The 16,897-nt window shown below is 38.7% G+C and overlaps 2 protein-coding genes across 5 annotated transcripts in view; one reads left to right on the top strand and one right to left on the bottom strand.

Moving 5' to 3' along the window:
• sergef (secretion regulating guanine nucleotide exchange factor) overlaps positions 1-11,308 on the top strand; it is a 43,198-nt gene extending 31,890 nt beyond the window's left edge. Inside the window, exons 11-12 of one of the 2 annotated variants that reach the window (XM_072913950.1) lie at positions 9,054-9,172; positions 9,760-11,308. In XM_072913950.1, coding sequence (XP_072770051.1) covers positions 9,054-9,166 — 113 coding nt within the window. In that variant the 3' untranslated portion in view covers positions 9,167-9,172; positions 9,760-11,308. Of the gene's footprint in view, positions 1-9,053 lie in introns of both variants that reach the window. The other variant, XM_061969663.2, reaches the window with a different exon arrangement.
• Positions 1,297-16,897, bottom strand: part of kcnc1b (potassium voltage-gated channel, Shaw-related subfamily, member 1b) — a 44,871-nt gene continuing 29,270 nt past the window's right edge. Inside the window, exons 3-4 of one of the 3 annotated variants that reach the window (XM_061969657.2) lie at positions 9,800-9,973; positions 1,297-6,043 (exon numbers count right to left, since the gene is read on the bottom strand). In XM_061969657.2, coding sequence (XP_061825641.1) covers positions 5,934-6,043; positions 9,800-9,973 — 284 coding nt within the window. In that variant the 3' untranslated portion in view covers positions 1,297-5,933. Of the gene's footprint in view, positions 6,044-7,545; positions 8,940-9,799; positions 9,974-16,897 lie in introns of those variants that run through there. The other 2 variants (XM_061969656.2, XM_072913949.1) reach the window with 2 other exon arrangements.

Genomic DNA, 16,897 nt, shown 5'->3' with positions numbered 1-16,897 from the left:
GTACTTTAACTCATGAGATGGCACTCCACCATTTCCGGGCGAGAACCATGAATCGGACTTGGAGGTGCTGGTTTTCATCCCAGTCGCTTCACACTCAGCTGCGAACCGATCCAGTGAGAGCTGAAGATCCTGGTCAGAAGAAGCCAGCAGGACCACATCATCCACAAAAAGCGAGACCTAATCCTGCAGCCACTAAACTGGATCCCCTCAGCACCTTGACTGCGCCTAGAGATTATATCCATAAAAGTTGTAAACAGAATTGATGGAGTCCAACCCTCACTGGAAACGGGTTCGATTTACTGCCGGCAATGCGAACCCAGCTCTGACCCTGTATTCATACAGGGAGCGGACCGATACCGCATACTCTCTGGGCACTTCCCACAGGACTTTCCAAGGGACACGGTTGAATGCCTTCTCCAAGTCCACAAAGCACATGTAGACTGACTTGACAAACTCCCTTTCACCCTCAAAGACCCTACTGAGGGTATAAAGCTGGTCCAAAGTTCCACGACCAGGACAAAAACTACACTGCTCCTCCCAAATGCGAGGTTTGACTATTCGACGTAGCCTCTTTTACAGCACACCTTAATATACCTTGCCTGAGTGTGATCCCACGATAATTGGAACACACCCTCTGGTTTCCCTTTTTAAATAGATTAACCACCACCCCATTCTGCCAATCCAGAGGTACCGCCCCCGATGTCCGCACAATGCTGTAGAGTCTAGTCAACCATGACAGCCCCACAGTATCCAACTAACGTTAGCGGCTTTAAATAGTGGTGATGAGATGAATTATATCTAGCAAATAGTGTAGTCATAGTAAACTTCAAGGATGTATCAGAAGTATGTTTAGTTGTCTTGTTGTAACAAGGAGTAGACCAGGGGCTCTTAACATTTTGGACCTGGGGGCACAACTTTTCTACTACACAAGACACTGAATTAGTAATCTTACTCTTGATTTTAGTTGTATTCAATATTTATATCTAACCTACTTACAATTTACAATCTAGTCAAATTATATGAAACGATGTGTTAGTTATAAATATTTTCATTTAACACATAAACCTTAGACTTAGGTCAGACTGTTTAGAAAAATAAGTACGAACCAAACATATTGCATAAGAAGAGACTCAAAAGTAAAAACAAAATAAATGTACAAACCCCGTTTCCATATGAGTTGGGAAATTGTGTTAGATGTAAATATAAACAGAATACAATGATTTGCAAATCCTTTTCAACCCATATTCAATTGAATGCACTACAAAGACAAGATATTTGATGTTCAAACTCATAAACTTTATTTTTTTTTTGCAAATAATAATTAACTTAGAATTTCATGGCTGCAACACGTGCCAAAGTAGTTGGGAAAGGGCATGTTCACCACTGTGTTACATGGCCTTTCCTTTTAACAATACTCAGTAAACGTCTGGGAACTGAGGAGACACATTTTTTAAACTTCTCAGGTGGAATTCTTTCCCATTCTTGCTTGATGTACAGCTTAAGTTGTTCAACAGTCCCGGGGTCTCCGTTGTGGTATTTTAAGCTTCATAATGCGCCACACATTTTCAATGGGAGACAGGTCTGGACTACAGGCAGGCCAGTCTAGTACCCGCACTCATTTACTATGAAGCCACATTGATGTAACACGTGGCTTGGCATTGTCTTGCTGAAATAAGCAGGGGCGTCCATGATAACGTTGCTTGGATGGCAACATATGTTGCTCCAAAACCTGTATGTACCTTTCAGCATTAATGGCGCCTTCACAGATGTGTAAGTTACCCATGTCTTGGGCACTAACACACCCTCATACCATCACAGATGCTGGCTTTTACACTTTGCGCCTATAACAATCCGGATGGTTCTTTTCCTCTTTGGTCCGGAGGACACGACGTCCACAGTTTCCAAAAACAATTTTAAAATGTGGACTCGTCAGACCACAGAACACTTTTCCACTTTGTATCAGTCCATCTTAGATGAGCTCAGGCCCAGCGAAGCCGGCTGCGTTTCTGGGTGTTGTTGATAAACGGTTTTCGCCTTGCATAGGAGAGTTTTAACTTGCACTTACAGATGTAGCGACCAACTGAGCCCATGTGGTGATATCCTTTACACACTGATGTCGCTTGTTGATGCAGTACAGCCTGAGGGATCAAAGGTCATGGGCTTAGCTGCTTACGTGCAGTGATTTCTCCAGATTTTCTGAACCCTTTGATGATATTGCGGACCGTAGATGGTGAAATCCCTAAATTCCTTGCAATAGCTGGTTGAGAAAGGTTTTTCTTAAACTCTCAAAGTGGTGACCCTCGCGCCATCCTTGTTTGTGAATGACTGAGCATTTCATGGAATCTACTTTTATACCCAATCATGGCACCCACCTGTTCCCAAATTGCCTGTTCACCTGTGGGATGTTCCAAATAAGTGTTTGATGAGCATTCCTCAACTTTATCAGTATCTATTGCCACCTTTCCCAACTTCTTTGTCACGTGTTGACAAAGAAGTTGGGAAATTCTAAATTTAATGATTATTTGCAAAAAAAAAATGTTTATCAGGTTGAACATGAAATATGTTGTCTTTGTAGCATATTCAACTGAATATAGGTTGAAAATGATTTGCAAATCATTGTATTCCGTTTATATTTACATCTAACACAATTTCCCAACTCATATGGAAACGGGGTTTGTACATACAGTAGTGTAGTGCTAAATTGAATCAACTATATTCATATGTTTCTGAACTAAATTGCCAATAAAGTTCAGGTGCAAATGAAAATACAGCTTCACCAATTTAATCATAATATTTGCACTTCAGAAATTTCTCTATGACTTTAGGTCCGGACTTTTTCTTTTTGTTTGAGATTGTAACTGTGACTAGTCCAGGGTTTACCCTGCCTTCCGCCCAAGTGCAGCTCTTATAGGCTCCAACGCACCTGTGACCCCGAGAGGGATAGTTGGACTGACACAAGTGATTGAAAAGTGAAACTGAAGCCCTATGGTTAAGACACAATGGAGTAGACAATATATTGTTTTTATATAACGTGCCTCATATATGACACCAGCTATGGAGAGATGGCATCACTTGTTCCACATTAAGCTGACTTGATACTAATATAACACATTTGTGCTTCAATATAGCGATATATTACATGTACAATGATATGTACATTATATTTAAAATCCGACCACACTTACATGAAACAATGTTGTTTCAAACGCTTGTGCTAGTCATAGATCGCACGCTCTTGTCTCTGCCCTTGGATGAAATAAAAGCAAAATTCGTAGTGATTAAATTCATTTTCTGTCGTTGAGTAAGTTTTATAACATGAGATAATGTGACACATTGATGTACGTGTATGAGACATATGTGACTGGCAGTCAGGAAAGGTAACCAAAGCCAACATGTCCACCGATTTGTTTTACAAAACCCAAAACCGGTGAACTTGGCACGTTGTGTAAATCCTAAATAAAAACAGAATACAATGATTGGCAAATCCTTTTCAACTTATATTCAATTGAATAGACTGCAAAGACAAGATACTTAATGTTCAAACTGAGAAACTTAATTTTTTTTTTTGCAAATAATCATTAACTTAGAATTTAATGGCAGCAGCACATTGCAAAAAAGTTGGCACAGGGGCATTTTTACCACTGTGTTACATGGCCTTTCCTTTTAACAATACTCAGTAAACGTTTGGGAACTGAGGAGACACATTTTTTAAGCTTCTCAGGTGGAATTATTTCCCATTCTTGCTTGATTTACAGCTTAAGTTGTTCAACAGTCCGGGGTCTCCGTTGTGGTATTTTAGGCTTCATATTGCGCCACACATTTTCAATGGGAGACAGGTCTGGACTACATGCAGGCCAGTCTAGTACCCGCACTCTTTTACTCTTGTAACACGTGCAAAATGTGGCTTGGCATTGTCTTGCTGAAATAAGCAGAAGTTGCTTGGATGGCAAATATATGTTGCTCCAAAACCTGTATGTACCTTTCAGCATTAATGGCGCCTTCACAGATGTGTAAGTTACCCATGTCTTGGGCACAAATACTGTACATCCCCATACCATCACAGATGCTGGCTTTTCAACTTTGCGCCCATAACAATCCGGATAGTTATTTTCCTCTTTGGTCCTTAGGACATGACGTCCACAGTTTCCAAAAACTATTTAAAATGTGGACTCATCAGACCACAGAACACTTTCCCACTTTGCATCAGTCGATATTAGATGAGCTCAGGCCTTGCAAAGCCGGCAGCGTTTCTGGGTGTTGTTGATAAATGGCTTTTGCTTTGCATAGTTGAGTTTTAACTTGCACTTACAGATGTAGCGACAAACTGTAGTTACTGACAGTGGATTTCTGAAGTGTTCCTGAGCCCATCTAGTGATATCCTTTACACACTGATGTTGGTTTGCCTGAGGGATCGAAGGTCACGGGCATTCAATGTTGGTTTTTAGCCTTGCTGCTTACGTGCAGTGATTTCTCCAGATTCTCTGAACCTTTGATGATATTACAGACCGTAGATGGTGAAATCCCTAAATTCCTTGCAATGTCTCGTTGAAAAATGTTTTTCTTAAACTGTTCGACAATTTGCTCACGCATTTGTTGACAAAGTGGTGACCCTCGCCCCATCCTTGTTTGTGAATGACTGAGCATTTCATGGAAGCTGCTTTTATACCCAATCATGGCACCCACCTGTTCCCAACTAGCCTGTTCACCCGTGGGATGCTCCAAATAAGTGTTTGATGAGCGTTCCTCAACTTTCTCAGTCTTTTTTGCCACTTGTGCCAGTTTTTTTAAACATGTTGCAGGCATCAAATTCCAAATGAGCAACGTTAAGTATCTTGTCTTTGCAGTCTATTCAATTGAATATAGGTTGAAAAGGATTTGCAAATCAGTGTATTTTGTTTTTATTTACTATTTACACAACGTGCCAACTTCACTGGTTTTGGGTTTTGTAAAACATTTGAAAAGAAATACCTCAAATTGAGTGCTGTTGTCAGCACTTTTTTGTAAGCCAGATTAAAAAGATTTATTAGCTATTTTTTAATCACTAATTTTGACACCCCCCATTTTTTTTTTTTTTACGTAAAAAGCTGGCATCTTACTGAGTTTGTTGACTTACATCCACTATACCTTTTGTGTACTTTGCTACTGCTGATTCATTAACGTCTGTTGACTGATTTACAATGAAATAGGGAATTTTCAATGTTATTCTTTAAACTACTGATTTTTTTGGAATCTGCATAAGAGAGGCACTTGTCCAGTGTTGTGTATACAGTGTTTTTGTGTCGGTATTTCTGCGCTAAGATGATAATAATTATACAATAATGCCAATTATACTCGATTGTCAACTGAAAAAGCACTGCTAAAGGACACATTTTAGAAAAAAAATAAGTGCAACTTGTTAAAATGTCTTGACTACAGTCTAAAAAGAGCTACTGTATTATTTACCGCATGAGTTCATAACAGCACATTTGATACAAGGTAAGAATGGTGTTCAAGTATGACATTTTCTCTGTGATGGCTAAAAACATCAACGGAATGTAAAAAAGTTCAGTGGTGCAAAAAAGTGCAAAAAGTCTCTAAAGAGATGGGCATGAGAGTGCAAAAGTGTGTTTTCCAGCTGTTTAACGTGACAGGGTTTAAAATAGAAGCAACCTTTTTTGTTTCTTTCGACACACCACACAGACATTTGATGATCACTCAGAAACATTGACACACACAGAAAGCATATTTACAGCACTGGCATACACCAAAAATATAGGCACACAAATTACAACACAGTAACCAGTCACAGATAATGAGCTACATAAGGCTTGACAACAAAACGTCCTCAGTGCTACATCTATTCTGAGTTGGTGTAGTGATGTACAGGTTGCCACTGTTACACCCATTGGAAAAAAAGCAAGTGGTACACACAACAATGCTCGCTACAGCACGATCTAGGTGGGTGATGGGCCGTTATGGGTCATACACATTGTGGTTGGTACACCATGGTTCATAACACAAACTGACTCAGTTGGTTGTCTGCTCCGGTGCTGTCGCTGGGTCTCTATAAACATATAAAATAACACAAATCAATTATTACACCGAGTATGTTTTATGCGGGAATTGATGGTTGATGGCTGATACGTCCGCAGGGCAGGGAGAGGTGAAATGACACTCAAAGGGTAAAGAAAATGTGCTCCGTTAGTCTCTCATGGTAAAGGCAGGTTTACCATGTGTTTTTCCCATGCGTATGTAAGTATGTATGGCCAAGGCATCAGACAAGGATGGATTGTCTTGTTGGACTCACTGAAAAAAACATGCCCGGTCATGCGGCCTTTTGAGAGGTTGAGATTCATGTTTCAGTCATTTTCATGCGGATACTTCATGTCATGCTCTCATCGTAGCTGGTATTCTGTTTCCTTCAGTACCCAAGTATCGACCAAAAAGAAAAAAAATGTGTATGCATGTGCTGTTGAATAAAAATGGAGTCTAAACACTCATTGAGTATAAAATTTATTTCATGCAAGGATTATCTTTACATATTTGATTTGAATACTTTTCTGTTGCATAAATGTAAAATACATGCATTTACCTTTCCCCAAGAAGACCCACATTCCATACTGGTTTTTTCCCCCACCTGCATCTCCCCACATCAAATCTTCACAAGTAGTTTTTCTCAATATACACATATATATATATATATATATATATATATATGTATATATATATATATATATATATATATATATATATATATATATATATATATATATATATATATATGAATATATATATTTATAAAATGTCCATTAATCACCACAAGAGACATGACTTGAAATGTAAAACTATTCAGAATGAATATACTCGTATACTTAAATCTTATAGAAATTTGTGACATTTCTAATTGGTCAACATACAATCTGTTAAAGTGCCTTGAAAGGATGTGTGCATAATTATTGGGACAGTATCAATATTGATATTTAAGATCAACTATATGTACATATATATATATATATACACACAGTACAGGTCAAAAGTTTGGACACACCTTCTCATTCAATGCGTTTTCTTTATTTTCATGACTATTTAAATTGTAGATTGTCAGTGAAGGCATCAAAACTATGAATGAACACATGTAGAGTTATGCACTTCACAAAAAAAAGGTGAAATAACTGAAAACATGTTTTATATTCTAGTTTCTTCAAAATAGCCACCCTCTGCTCCGATTACTTTTTCACACACTCTAAGCATTCTCTCGATGAGCTTCAAGAGATAGTCACCTGAAATGGTTTTTCACTTCACAGGTGTGCTTGAAACTCATCAGAGCAAAGGGTGGCTATTTTGAAGAAACTAGAATATAAAACATGTTTTCAGTTATTTTGCCTTTTTTTGTTAAGTACATAACTCCACATGTGCTCATTCATAGTTTGGATGCCTTCAGTGACACTCTACTATGTAAATAGTCATGAAAATAAAGAAAATGCATTGAATGAGAAGGTGTGTCCAAACTTGTGGCCTGTACGGTGTGTGTGTGTGTGTGTGTATATATATATATATATATATATATATATATATATATATATATATATATATATATATATATATATATATATTAGTGTGGCCCTTGGTTAATATATTGTGCTTCTTTAATCCAACATTTTTTTTGTCTCTCCTAAAGATTATTCTTAGTCTACAACAACCACTTTATAAAAATTAAGTCACGAGCAGCTTTTAAATGCTACAACAGTGTTGTATTGTGTCAAAATTTTTTTCTTCTACATTGCCTCACTTGAATTGAAGGCACCATTGTTGTCATTTTTGTCTGTATTTTAGCCATAACAGCAGCTGCAGTTAAAAAAAAGCTTCTCACTACTGATGGGGTATAGTTAAAAAATAAATCATATATGCTTTTAACCGCAACGGTTGGCTTTGTGCCAAATAGTTCAAGTTTTTTTTTTTTTTCAAATGGCCCCAGTCAAAATGAATACATGAAAATATGAAAGCAATTTAGAATTTGGGGAAAGGCAATGAATGGCAGCTACATAAAAATATCTGCTATGACTGAGTCTCTTATAAAGCTGTCTCAAAAATGCATAAAAATGGCAAAGCTTAGATGCTTTTGAAAAGAAAATGTTTGCTTGTTACAGGTACTGCAATACAATTGTGGAACAAAATTTCTCATGCACTTCATGCAAAGGAACAAACAGTTTTAGTTCTGTTGTCATGAGTTTTAGTCATCACTAGTATCATAAGAATTGTCATCATCTCCATAGTGCATTGGACATCATCTTGCTGCTTAAAAACTAAACGCCTGGTGTGCGCTTTCACAATTGTTAAACTTTGCAACATACAAAGAACTTAAGAGGAGTTTCCTTAACAGCTGGCAATGGAAAAGAAATGTGTTGTAAATGTGTTATCACATCTTATGAACTCTTTCACAGAATTGTCAAAAGCAGATGAGATTAGAAAGGTATGTGAGATCAAAAGCAACAGAGCAACAGGCAATGAAGTCAACATAGGGAAAAAACGTAGTAGAACAGTGCTTTGTCTGCAGCTCAGGTGACCCATGCACGAGTGGCATCTCGCCAATGGGACGTTCTAGTCTACCGGATATAATGACACACCCAAGGAGAACACTTGGGAAGTATTGGAAACAGTTGAGATACACTTTTTCCAGGAAAATAACAATGAGAAAGCAGGAGAAAAAGAAGCAAAAAATAAATAAAAATCTGACAAGAAATATAGGAGGAGGTGGGCTGGCCTTCCAATGGCATTGTGTCTGCTACTCAACCATGCTACATAATGGATGGGATGGGAGAATGTGAGTGCTGCATTAGACAGGGTGGGCTGCAGGGCAGGGCGGACACTGAGGACACTCCAGAGGCATCCCCGCTCATGCCAGACATGCTGTTAAGGCTCCAAGGCTTTTCATAACCTTCAGTTGAAAAACAGAGAACGTTCTGAGTACACTGCAGCACTGGATCCATGACATGACTTGTTGTTGTTTTGGGTTTTTTTGTGCTCCTCCTTGGTAAATACTACACCTGTTGCTTTCTTGTTTTTGTCTCCAAAAGAAACAGGTCAACACAGACTTGAGACAGATCTGATTTCTAAATGCATCGAGTGCATCCGGAGGACAAGGGCATGCAACCGGGTGGTACTGGAATGGTTTGGAGAAGAACACTAGAAAAAGGTAGGCACCACCGGTAGGGAATGTTGTCGTATAGCTACTGCTGGAAAATCACAGCTACAAAGTTGTGTAGCGTTTTTTGGGGGGGGGGAATGTTTTGAACAAAATAATTAGAATAATAGGGCTTGAGCCACTTAAAAGTCCAAATTGTGTTGTGCTCCTTCACCATACTGATAGCACCCATCAGCAAGACACTTCATGCACCATTATGACCAGGAGCTATGTACTCAAAGTCAGGATCCAATAAAGCACATTAATAGTACATACATTGCACATCAATATACTCTTAAGCATGTAAGACAACACAGTCTAGACCATATAAATCTTCAAAATAGTTTTTTTCCTTACTGGTAAATAAATAAGGGTAGTACATTATGTATGGTATCAAAAAATATATTGTGTCGATGTAGACAACTGGTATTGTGGTGATTGTGCTTGGCCTTAACTTGGAATATGTACAAAGGGAATGATTGAGGAGGTTTGCAGTTGTGTGTGTTTTTTTTTTGTAAGGTGTTTCACTCTTGGCAAAGATGGGGAGGGAGAGAAAAAAAAAAAGGTGTGTGTCTTGTCTACAGCCTATGCCGTGTCAGTATCTTACAGGGGCCTGTGATTGGCTGTTACTGTACGTACCCCTCCTCACTCTGCCCCCCGTGTGGTTGGGCCGCTCGGCCGTGGTGACCAGGAAGCAGGGCCGCTCTCTTTCGCCGGGGCTGAAGATTTCCTCCGGAGATACAGCCTGGTCTATGTGGGGGCAGTCCTCGTTGGCCAGGGCCGCGTTGGCAGCCTCGCCGTTCAGCTTGGAATCTTTTTCAAGTGAGAAGCACAAAAAGCAAACACACAAAGAAAGGAAATACGGTGTCATGTGCCAGCGATGATATTGACGCTCCAAGTGCACAGTGGGACTGTTCTGTACATTAGTGGTACTGCAGGTGTAGCTACTGCTGTGTAATCTGTGCCGGTGGTCTCAGCGGGTCAGTGTGTATTTACCAAGACCCATTAAATACTCATCATTTGTTAGTTACCATCATTTCTTTAAATAGTGGCCTTCCCCTTAATAGGCGCTGTGCTCCAATTAGTCGTTTCGCTTTTCACATCATGCAAAACCCACTCTAATTATCTCATTTCATAGACATTCTTTTAAAGGGGGCTTATTATGCAAAACCAACTTTTTTTTTACCTGAAGATACCTGCTTATGTGTATTTGGGATCAGCATAAGCCCCGAAAATGATAAATCAAAATGATGAGGCGTTGCAGAGATATCTATAAAAACAATCTTTTATACCTTCTTTATACGTTTGTACTTCCTCCAAACAGTCTGTTCGGAATTTTGTTCAAGTGTGAAATTTTGGTCAAGTTTGACGTCAGCAGATATGGTAGACATTAGTGCAGTGGTTCTTAACCTGGGTTCGGTCGAACCCTAGGGGTTCGGTGAGTCGGCCTCAGGGGTTCGGCGGAGGTTAAAACACACCCGACTCATCATGTAAATAAAAACTTCTCCTTATCGGCGTATTACGGATACGGCAACAGCAGAAGTCACACTGATTTGCAGGTGTGTAATTTGTTGTGAGTTTATGCACTGTGTTGGTTTTGTTGTTTGAACAAGGTGATGTTCATGCACGGTTCATTTTGTGCACCAGTAAAAAACAAGGTAACACTTTAGTATGGGGAACATATTCACCATTAATTAGTTGCTTATTAACATGCAAATTAGTAACATATTGCCTCTTAACTAATCATTATTAAGTACTTATTAATGCCTTATTCGGCATGGCCTTATTATAACTCTAACCCTAACCAAATAACTCTAAATTAAGTCTTTGTTATTTAGAATATGTTCCCCTAGTGTCCAAAAAACTCTAAAATAAGTCTTTGTTACTTAGAATATGTTCCCCATACTAAAGTGTTACCAAAAACATATAACTTTGTCTTGAATTTGAAAAAAAAAAAAAAACAATTATTTTTCACTAAAGAAGGGTTCGGTGAATGCGCATATGAAACTGGTGGGGTTCGGTACCTCCAACAAGGTTAAGAACCACTGCATTAGTGTTGTCCCGATATCAATATTTTGGTACCGGTACCAAAATTATTTCGATACTTTTCGGTACTTTTCTAAATAAAGGGGACCACAAAAAATTGCATTATTGACTTTATTTTAACAAAGAATCTTAGCGTACCGTACATTAAACATATGTTTCCTATTGCAAGTTTGTCCTTAAATAAAATAGTGAACATACAAGACAACTTGTATTTTAGTAGAAAGTAAGCAAACAAAGGCTCCTAATTTAGCTGCTGACGTATGCAGTAACATAATGTGTCATTTTCCATTCTATTATTTTGTCCAAATTATTAAGGACAAGCGGTAGAAAATGAATTATTAATCTACTTGTTCATTTACTGTTAATATCTGCTTACTTTCTCTTTTAACATGTTCTATCTACACTTCTGTTAAAATGTAATAATCACTTATTATTCTGTTGTTTGATACTTTACATTAGTTTTGAATGATACCACAAATTTGGGCATCAATCCGATACCAAGTAGTTACAGGATCATACATTGGTCATATTCAAAGTCCTCATGTGTCCGGGAACATATTTCCTGAGTTTATAAACATCCATCCATCCATTTTCTACCGCTTATTCCCTTCGGGGTCGCAGGGGGCACTGGAGCCTATCTCAGCTACAATCGGGCGGAAGGCGGGGTACACCCTGGACAAGTCGCCACCTCATCACAGGGCCAACACTGATAGACAGACAACATTCACACTCACATTCACACACTAGGGCCAATTTAGTGTTGCCAATCAACCTATCCCCAGGTGCATGTTTTTGGAGGTGGGAGGAAGCCCGAGTACCCGTAGGGAACCCACGCAGTCACGGGGAGAACATGCAAACTCCACACAGAAAGATCCCGAGCCTGGGATTGAACCCCAGACTACTCAGCAACTTCTTATTGTGAGGCAGACGCACTAACCTCTCTGCCACATAATATACTTTTTTTTTTTAAACAAAAGATGTGATGCCAAAAAATATCGACGTAATTATAGTAGTATCGACTAGATACGCTACTGTACTTGGTATAATTACAGTGGATGTTAGGTGTAGATACACCAATTGGGTGGGGCGGTATAGTACCGAATATGATTAATTAGAATCGCGGTACTATACTAATACCGGTATACCGTACAATCCTAGTAGACATTTACCTTAACATCCTTTCGTGATCCAGCCAATTTAAATTGCAGTAAAACCGTCTGTGCTACACCATCATGTCCACGGTGAAACCGAATGAAGGAAAATGCTCTGTTTGTTTGCTTTAACCGGCACGAGTCACTATACTAACTTTCAGCCTCATCTGAACTAAAATGTGTTTTACTTTTACTTTTATGATTTTTGGCAATGAGACTTCATCTCTGAAGAAGTCAGTTTGAATGGGCAAAGATTAGCCTACACTTCGACCACAAACCTTCACTAAAAGATGGATTTTCCGGAAAAAAATACAAACCCTGTTTCCATATGAGTTGGGAAATTGTGTTAGATGTAAATATAAACGGAATACAATGATTTGCAAATCATTTTCAACCCATATTCAGTTGAATATGCTACAAAGACAACATATTTGATGTTCAAACTGATAAACATTTATTTTTTTGCAAATAATCATTAACTTTAGAATTTGATGCCAGCAACACGTGACAAAGAAGTTGGGAAAGGTGGCAATAAATACTGATAAAGTTGAGGAATGCTCATCAAACACTTATTTGGAACATCCCACAGGTGTGCAGGCTAACTGGGAACAGGTGGGTGCCATGATTGGGTATAAAAACAGCTTCCTAAATAATGCTCAGTCTTTCACAAGAAAGGATGGGGCGAGGTACACCCCTTTGTTCACAACTGCGAAAGCAAATAGTCAAACAGTTTAAGAACAACGTTTCTCAAAGTGCAATTGCAAGAAATTTAGGGATTTCACCATCTACAGTCCATAATATCATCAAAAGGTTCAGAGAATCTGGAGAAATCACTCCACGTAAGCGGCATGGCCGGAAACCAACATTGAATGACCGTGACCTTCGATCCCTCAGACGGCACTGTATCAAAAACCGACATCAATCTCTAAAGGATATCACCACATAGGCTCAGGAACACTTCAGAAAACCACTGTCACTAAATACAGTTCGTCGCTACATATGTAAGTGCAAGTTAAAGCTCTACTATGCAAAGCGAAAGCCATTTATCAACAACATCCAGAAACACCGCCGGCTTCTCTGGGCCAGAGATCATCTAAGATAGACTCATGCAAAGTGGAAAAGGGTTCTGTGGTCTGACAAGTCCACATTTCAAAATGTTTTTGGAAATATTCGACATCGTGTCATCGGGACCAAAGGGAAAGCGAACCATCCAGACTGCTATCGACGCAAAGTTCAAAAGCCAGCATCTGTGAAGTGAATTATATTTATATAGCGCTTTTTCTCTAGTGACTCAAAGCGCTTTACATAGTGAAACCCAATATCTAAGTTACATTTAAACCAGTGTGGGTGGCACTGGGAGCAGGTGGGTAAAGTGTCTTGCCCAAGGACATAACGGCAGTGACTAGGATGGCGGAAGCGGGGATCGAACCTGCAACCCTCAAGTTGCTGGCACGGCCACTCTACCAACCGAGCTATACCGCCCTGTGATGGTATGGGGGTGCATTAGTGCCCAAGGCATGGGTAACTTACACATCTTTGAAGGCGCCATTAATGCTGAAAGGTACATACAGGTTTTGGAACAACATATGCTGCCATCTAAGCGCCGTCTTTTTCAAGGACGCCTACAACAGCGTGGCTTCGTAAAAAAAGAGTGCGGGTACATTCCTGGCCCGCCTGCAGTCCAGACCTGTCTCCCATCGAAAATGTGTGGCGCATTATGAAGCGTAAAATACGACATCGAAGATCCCGGACTGTTGAACGACTGAAGCTCAACATAAAACAAGAATGGGAAAGAATTCCACTTTCAAAGCTTCAACAATTAGTTTCCTCAGTTCCCAATCATTTATTGAGTGGTGTTAAAAGAAAAGGTGATGTAACACAGTGGTGAACATGCCCTTTCCCAACTACTTTGGCACGTGTTGCAGCCATGAAATTCTAAGTTAATTATTATTTGCAAAAAAAAATAAAGTTTATGAGTTTGAACATCAAATATCTTGTCTTTGTAGTGCATTCAATTGAATATGGGTTGAAAAGGATTTGTATTCCGTTTATATTTACATCTAACACAATTTCCCAACTCATAAGGAAACGGTGTTTGTAATTTTAATGGCGGGCTTGCTGCCTACTATTTATGGTAATGGGGGAGAAAATGAAACATAATAAAAATAATAATAATAACAGTATGTTAGAAATGTGTGAATGATATGTTAGAAGTGTTAGCTCGAGTTGTTGTGTAGCTAGCTTAGCCTTCCACTGCAAAACAATAGCATTAGTGTACTCTGGCATAATAAAGAATGATTTTCCTAAAAACTACTTTTGATTGGATCGATGCCTACTGTATTTGGCAATGGACCAGTCAGTTATATAATCCGTTATTACGTTCCCCAGGTTACCTTTTAGCCTTCAGCATCTATTTGTTTTTGATTGATTGATTGACACTTTTATTAGTAGATTGCACAGTACAGTACATATTCCGTACAATTGACCACTAAATAGTAACACCCGAATAAGTTTTTCAACTTGTTTAAGTCGGGGTCCACGTTAATCAATTCATGGTTTACAATTCCCAGCAGAGCGGCGGAGTTATTTACATGACGTAGAATAGAAAAGCCTTTTGTTGTCAATCCACACATGTCTAGGATATAACATTAGAAAGTTAGACTTGGTGGCAATGCAACCTTAGTCAGCGCATAGTTCCAGGCCTGTGCGCAGTGCTGCCAAGTTTCAGAAAATGACAAGAGTGAGATGCGTTCAAAATATTTTTGGCATTTTTTAACACCGATTTTGTCTGTTTCAACGTCAATTTATACTTAAGACTAATGTCCACACCTCCAGCAGCTTTCCCTGCACTGTGGCCTCCTAATGTTAGTCTTAATGAACCAAAAGTTAGAAATAAAATTCATGTCCACTGTTTTCTCTGCTGGCTCTTCTGTCTCATCATCTCCATCTGTGTTCTCAATTTGTATCTTTTCTACATCTACGTCCTCACTGTCCTCAATCTCTTCTGAACTCTCTTTAGCTTCCAGTGTTGCCAACTCCTTAGTAAGGAAAGTAGCTAGTGGCTGTCATAAATGTTGCTAGAAGTTGATTAATTGATTGCAATGCTGTAGGAGAGAGGAATAACGGAGTGAAAGACATAAAAAGTGAGGTAAAAAAAAATGCAAATTGTGATAATTACTGTAAATGAATTTTCTTTTGATGATTCTTAGTTGTATTTTTCTTTGTTCTACACCGTTAAATGTTGGCGTCCCAAATTTGATGAAAAGACCGAAGGGTTGTGATTTACACAAACGAACCAAATCTATTAACTGGCTCATTAACATTAACGACAGGTTTGTTTTTATTTGAAGCGCGAAAGTGATGAAACATTTACATTTACATCTCAGTCTGACCGAGGCAGAAACAGCGGCAGCTCTGCACAGAGTGGGTGTGCATCTCCTCTAGGGAGGATGTTTGATAAGAAAAAATCGAGTTCGAGCCTATTATCGAATCCTCTTATCGAACCGATTCCCTATATATTCTCTTATCGAGTCCAGATAGGTTGTTGTATATGGAAAAAAACACACACTATTTGGTTTAACAAAAGCTCACTTTTATTATATAAGAAAAAAATAAAATCTAATAAATAAAATAAATATTGACTGTTACCCCCCTAAAAAAATAAAATAAAATAAATAAATATTGACTGTTGTTACCCAAAGTATTTTAAGTGGGATTTTTCAGAAAAACAAATATATACAGTAACACAAAAACAACCTGTCTCTGTGATCACTAAAGGTGTATAAATAATAATATAATGTTGAATAAAATCAGTCGCTTGGGCACAAAACTGAAAATAATACAGCTCTCCAAAAAGTGCACGTCTGCTGCTATTTGACATAACTGTTTGTTATGATGCTTTGACATTTTTGCACTTCATTTCTTTATTGAAAGAAAATTCTATGAAGAGAAAAGTTGTTTGCAAATGTGGTTACAATGCTAAAAAAATGAAAAGTTAAAGCTAAAAAAAGAAATACACTTTATTGAGTTAACATTATTTCTTTATAGGGGGAAAGATGTGATGTTATGAGCTAGGGAATATAACAACTACACTACCCAGCATGCAACGGGAGTGACGAGCATGCGCGGCAGCCCCGAAAAGTGTTGTTGCATGTCGCCACCCGGCAGCTAAGAATGAGGTTATGAGCACGCTGTGAAAGTAAACGTCAATAACTCAGCCAACACGCCTCGTCTGCATTATTTATAATTAGACAGACAACACATAGTGTGATTTTGTTTTGTTTACAAGGAAAGAATAACAAAAGTTAAAAAAGGGAGATATGTTGTATATATATGTATGTGCTGCGGTTGCTTTAAGAACGTTGCGACAGCTGCCGTAAAGGAGGTGCGTTGCTTGCCTGGTTGTTTTGTTTCCGGTTGGTCGTAAAAGTGTTTGTCATGTGTTTGTACCCTGCTCAAATCTCTCAGTAAAGTTAATCATTGGATTATACCTTTTGTTTTGAACTTTATTACACCTTGGAGCGCTTTTTCCGGTCCATTG

This window comes from Nerophis lumbriciformis, linkage group LG10 (assembly GCF_033978685.3).
Source record: "Nerophis lumbriciformis linkage group LG10, RoL_Nlum_v2.1, whole genome shotgun sequence".
In the NCBI taxonomy this organism is placed as follows: Eukaryota; Metazoa; Chordata; class Actinopteri; order Syngnathiformes; family Syngnathidae; genus Nerophis; species Nerophis lumbriciformis.
This window is presented reverse-complemented; position numbering and strand designations above follow the sequence as displayed.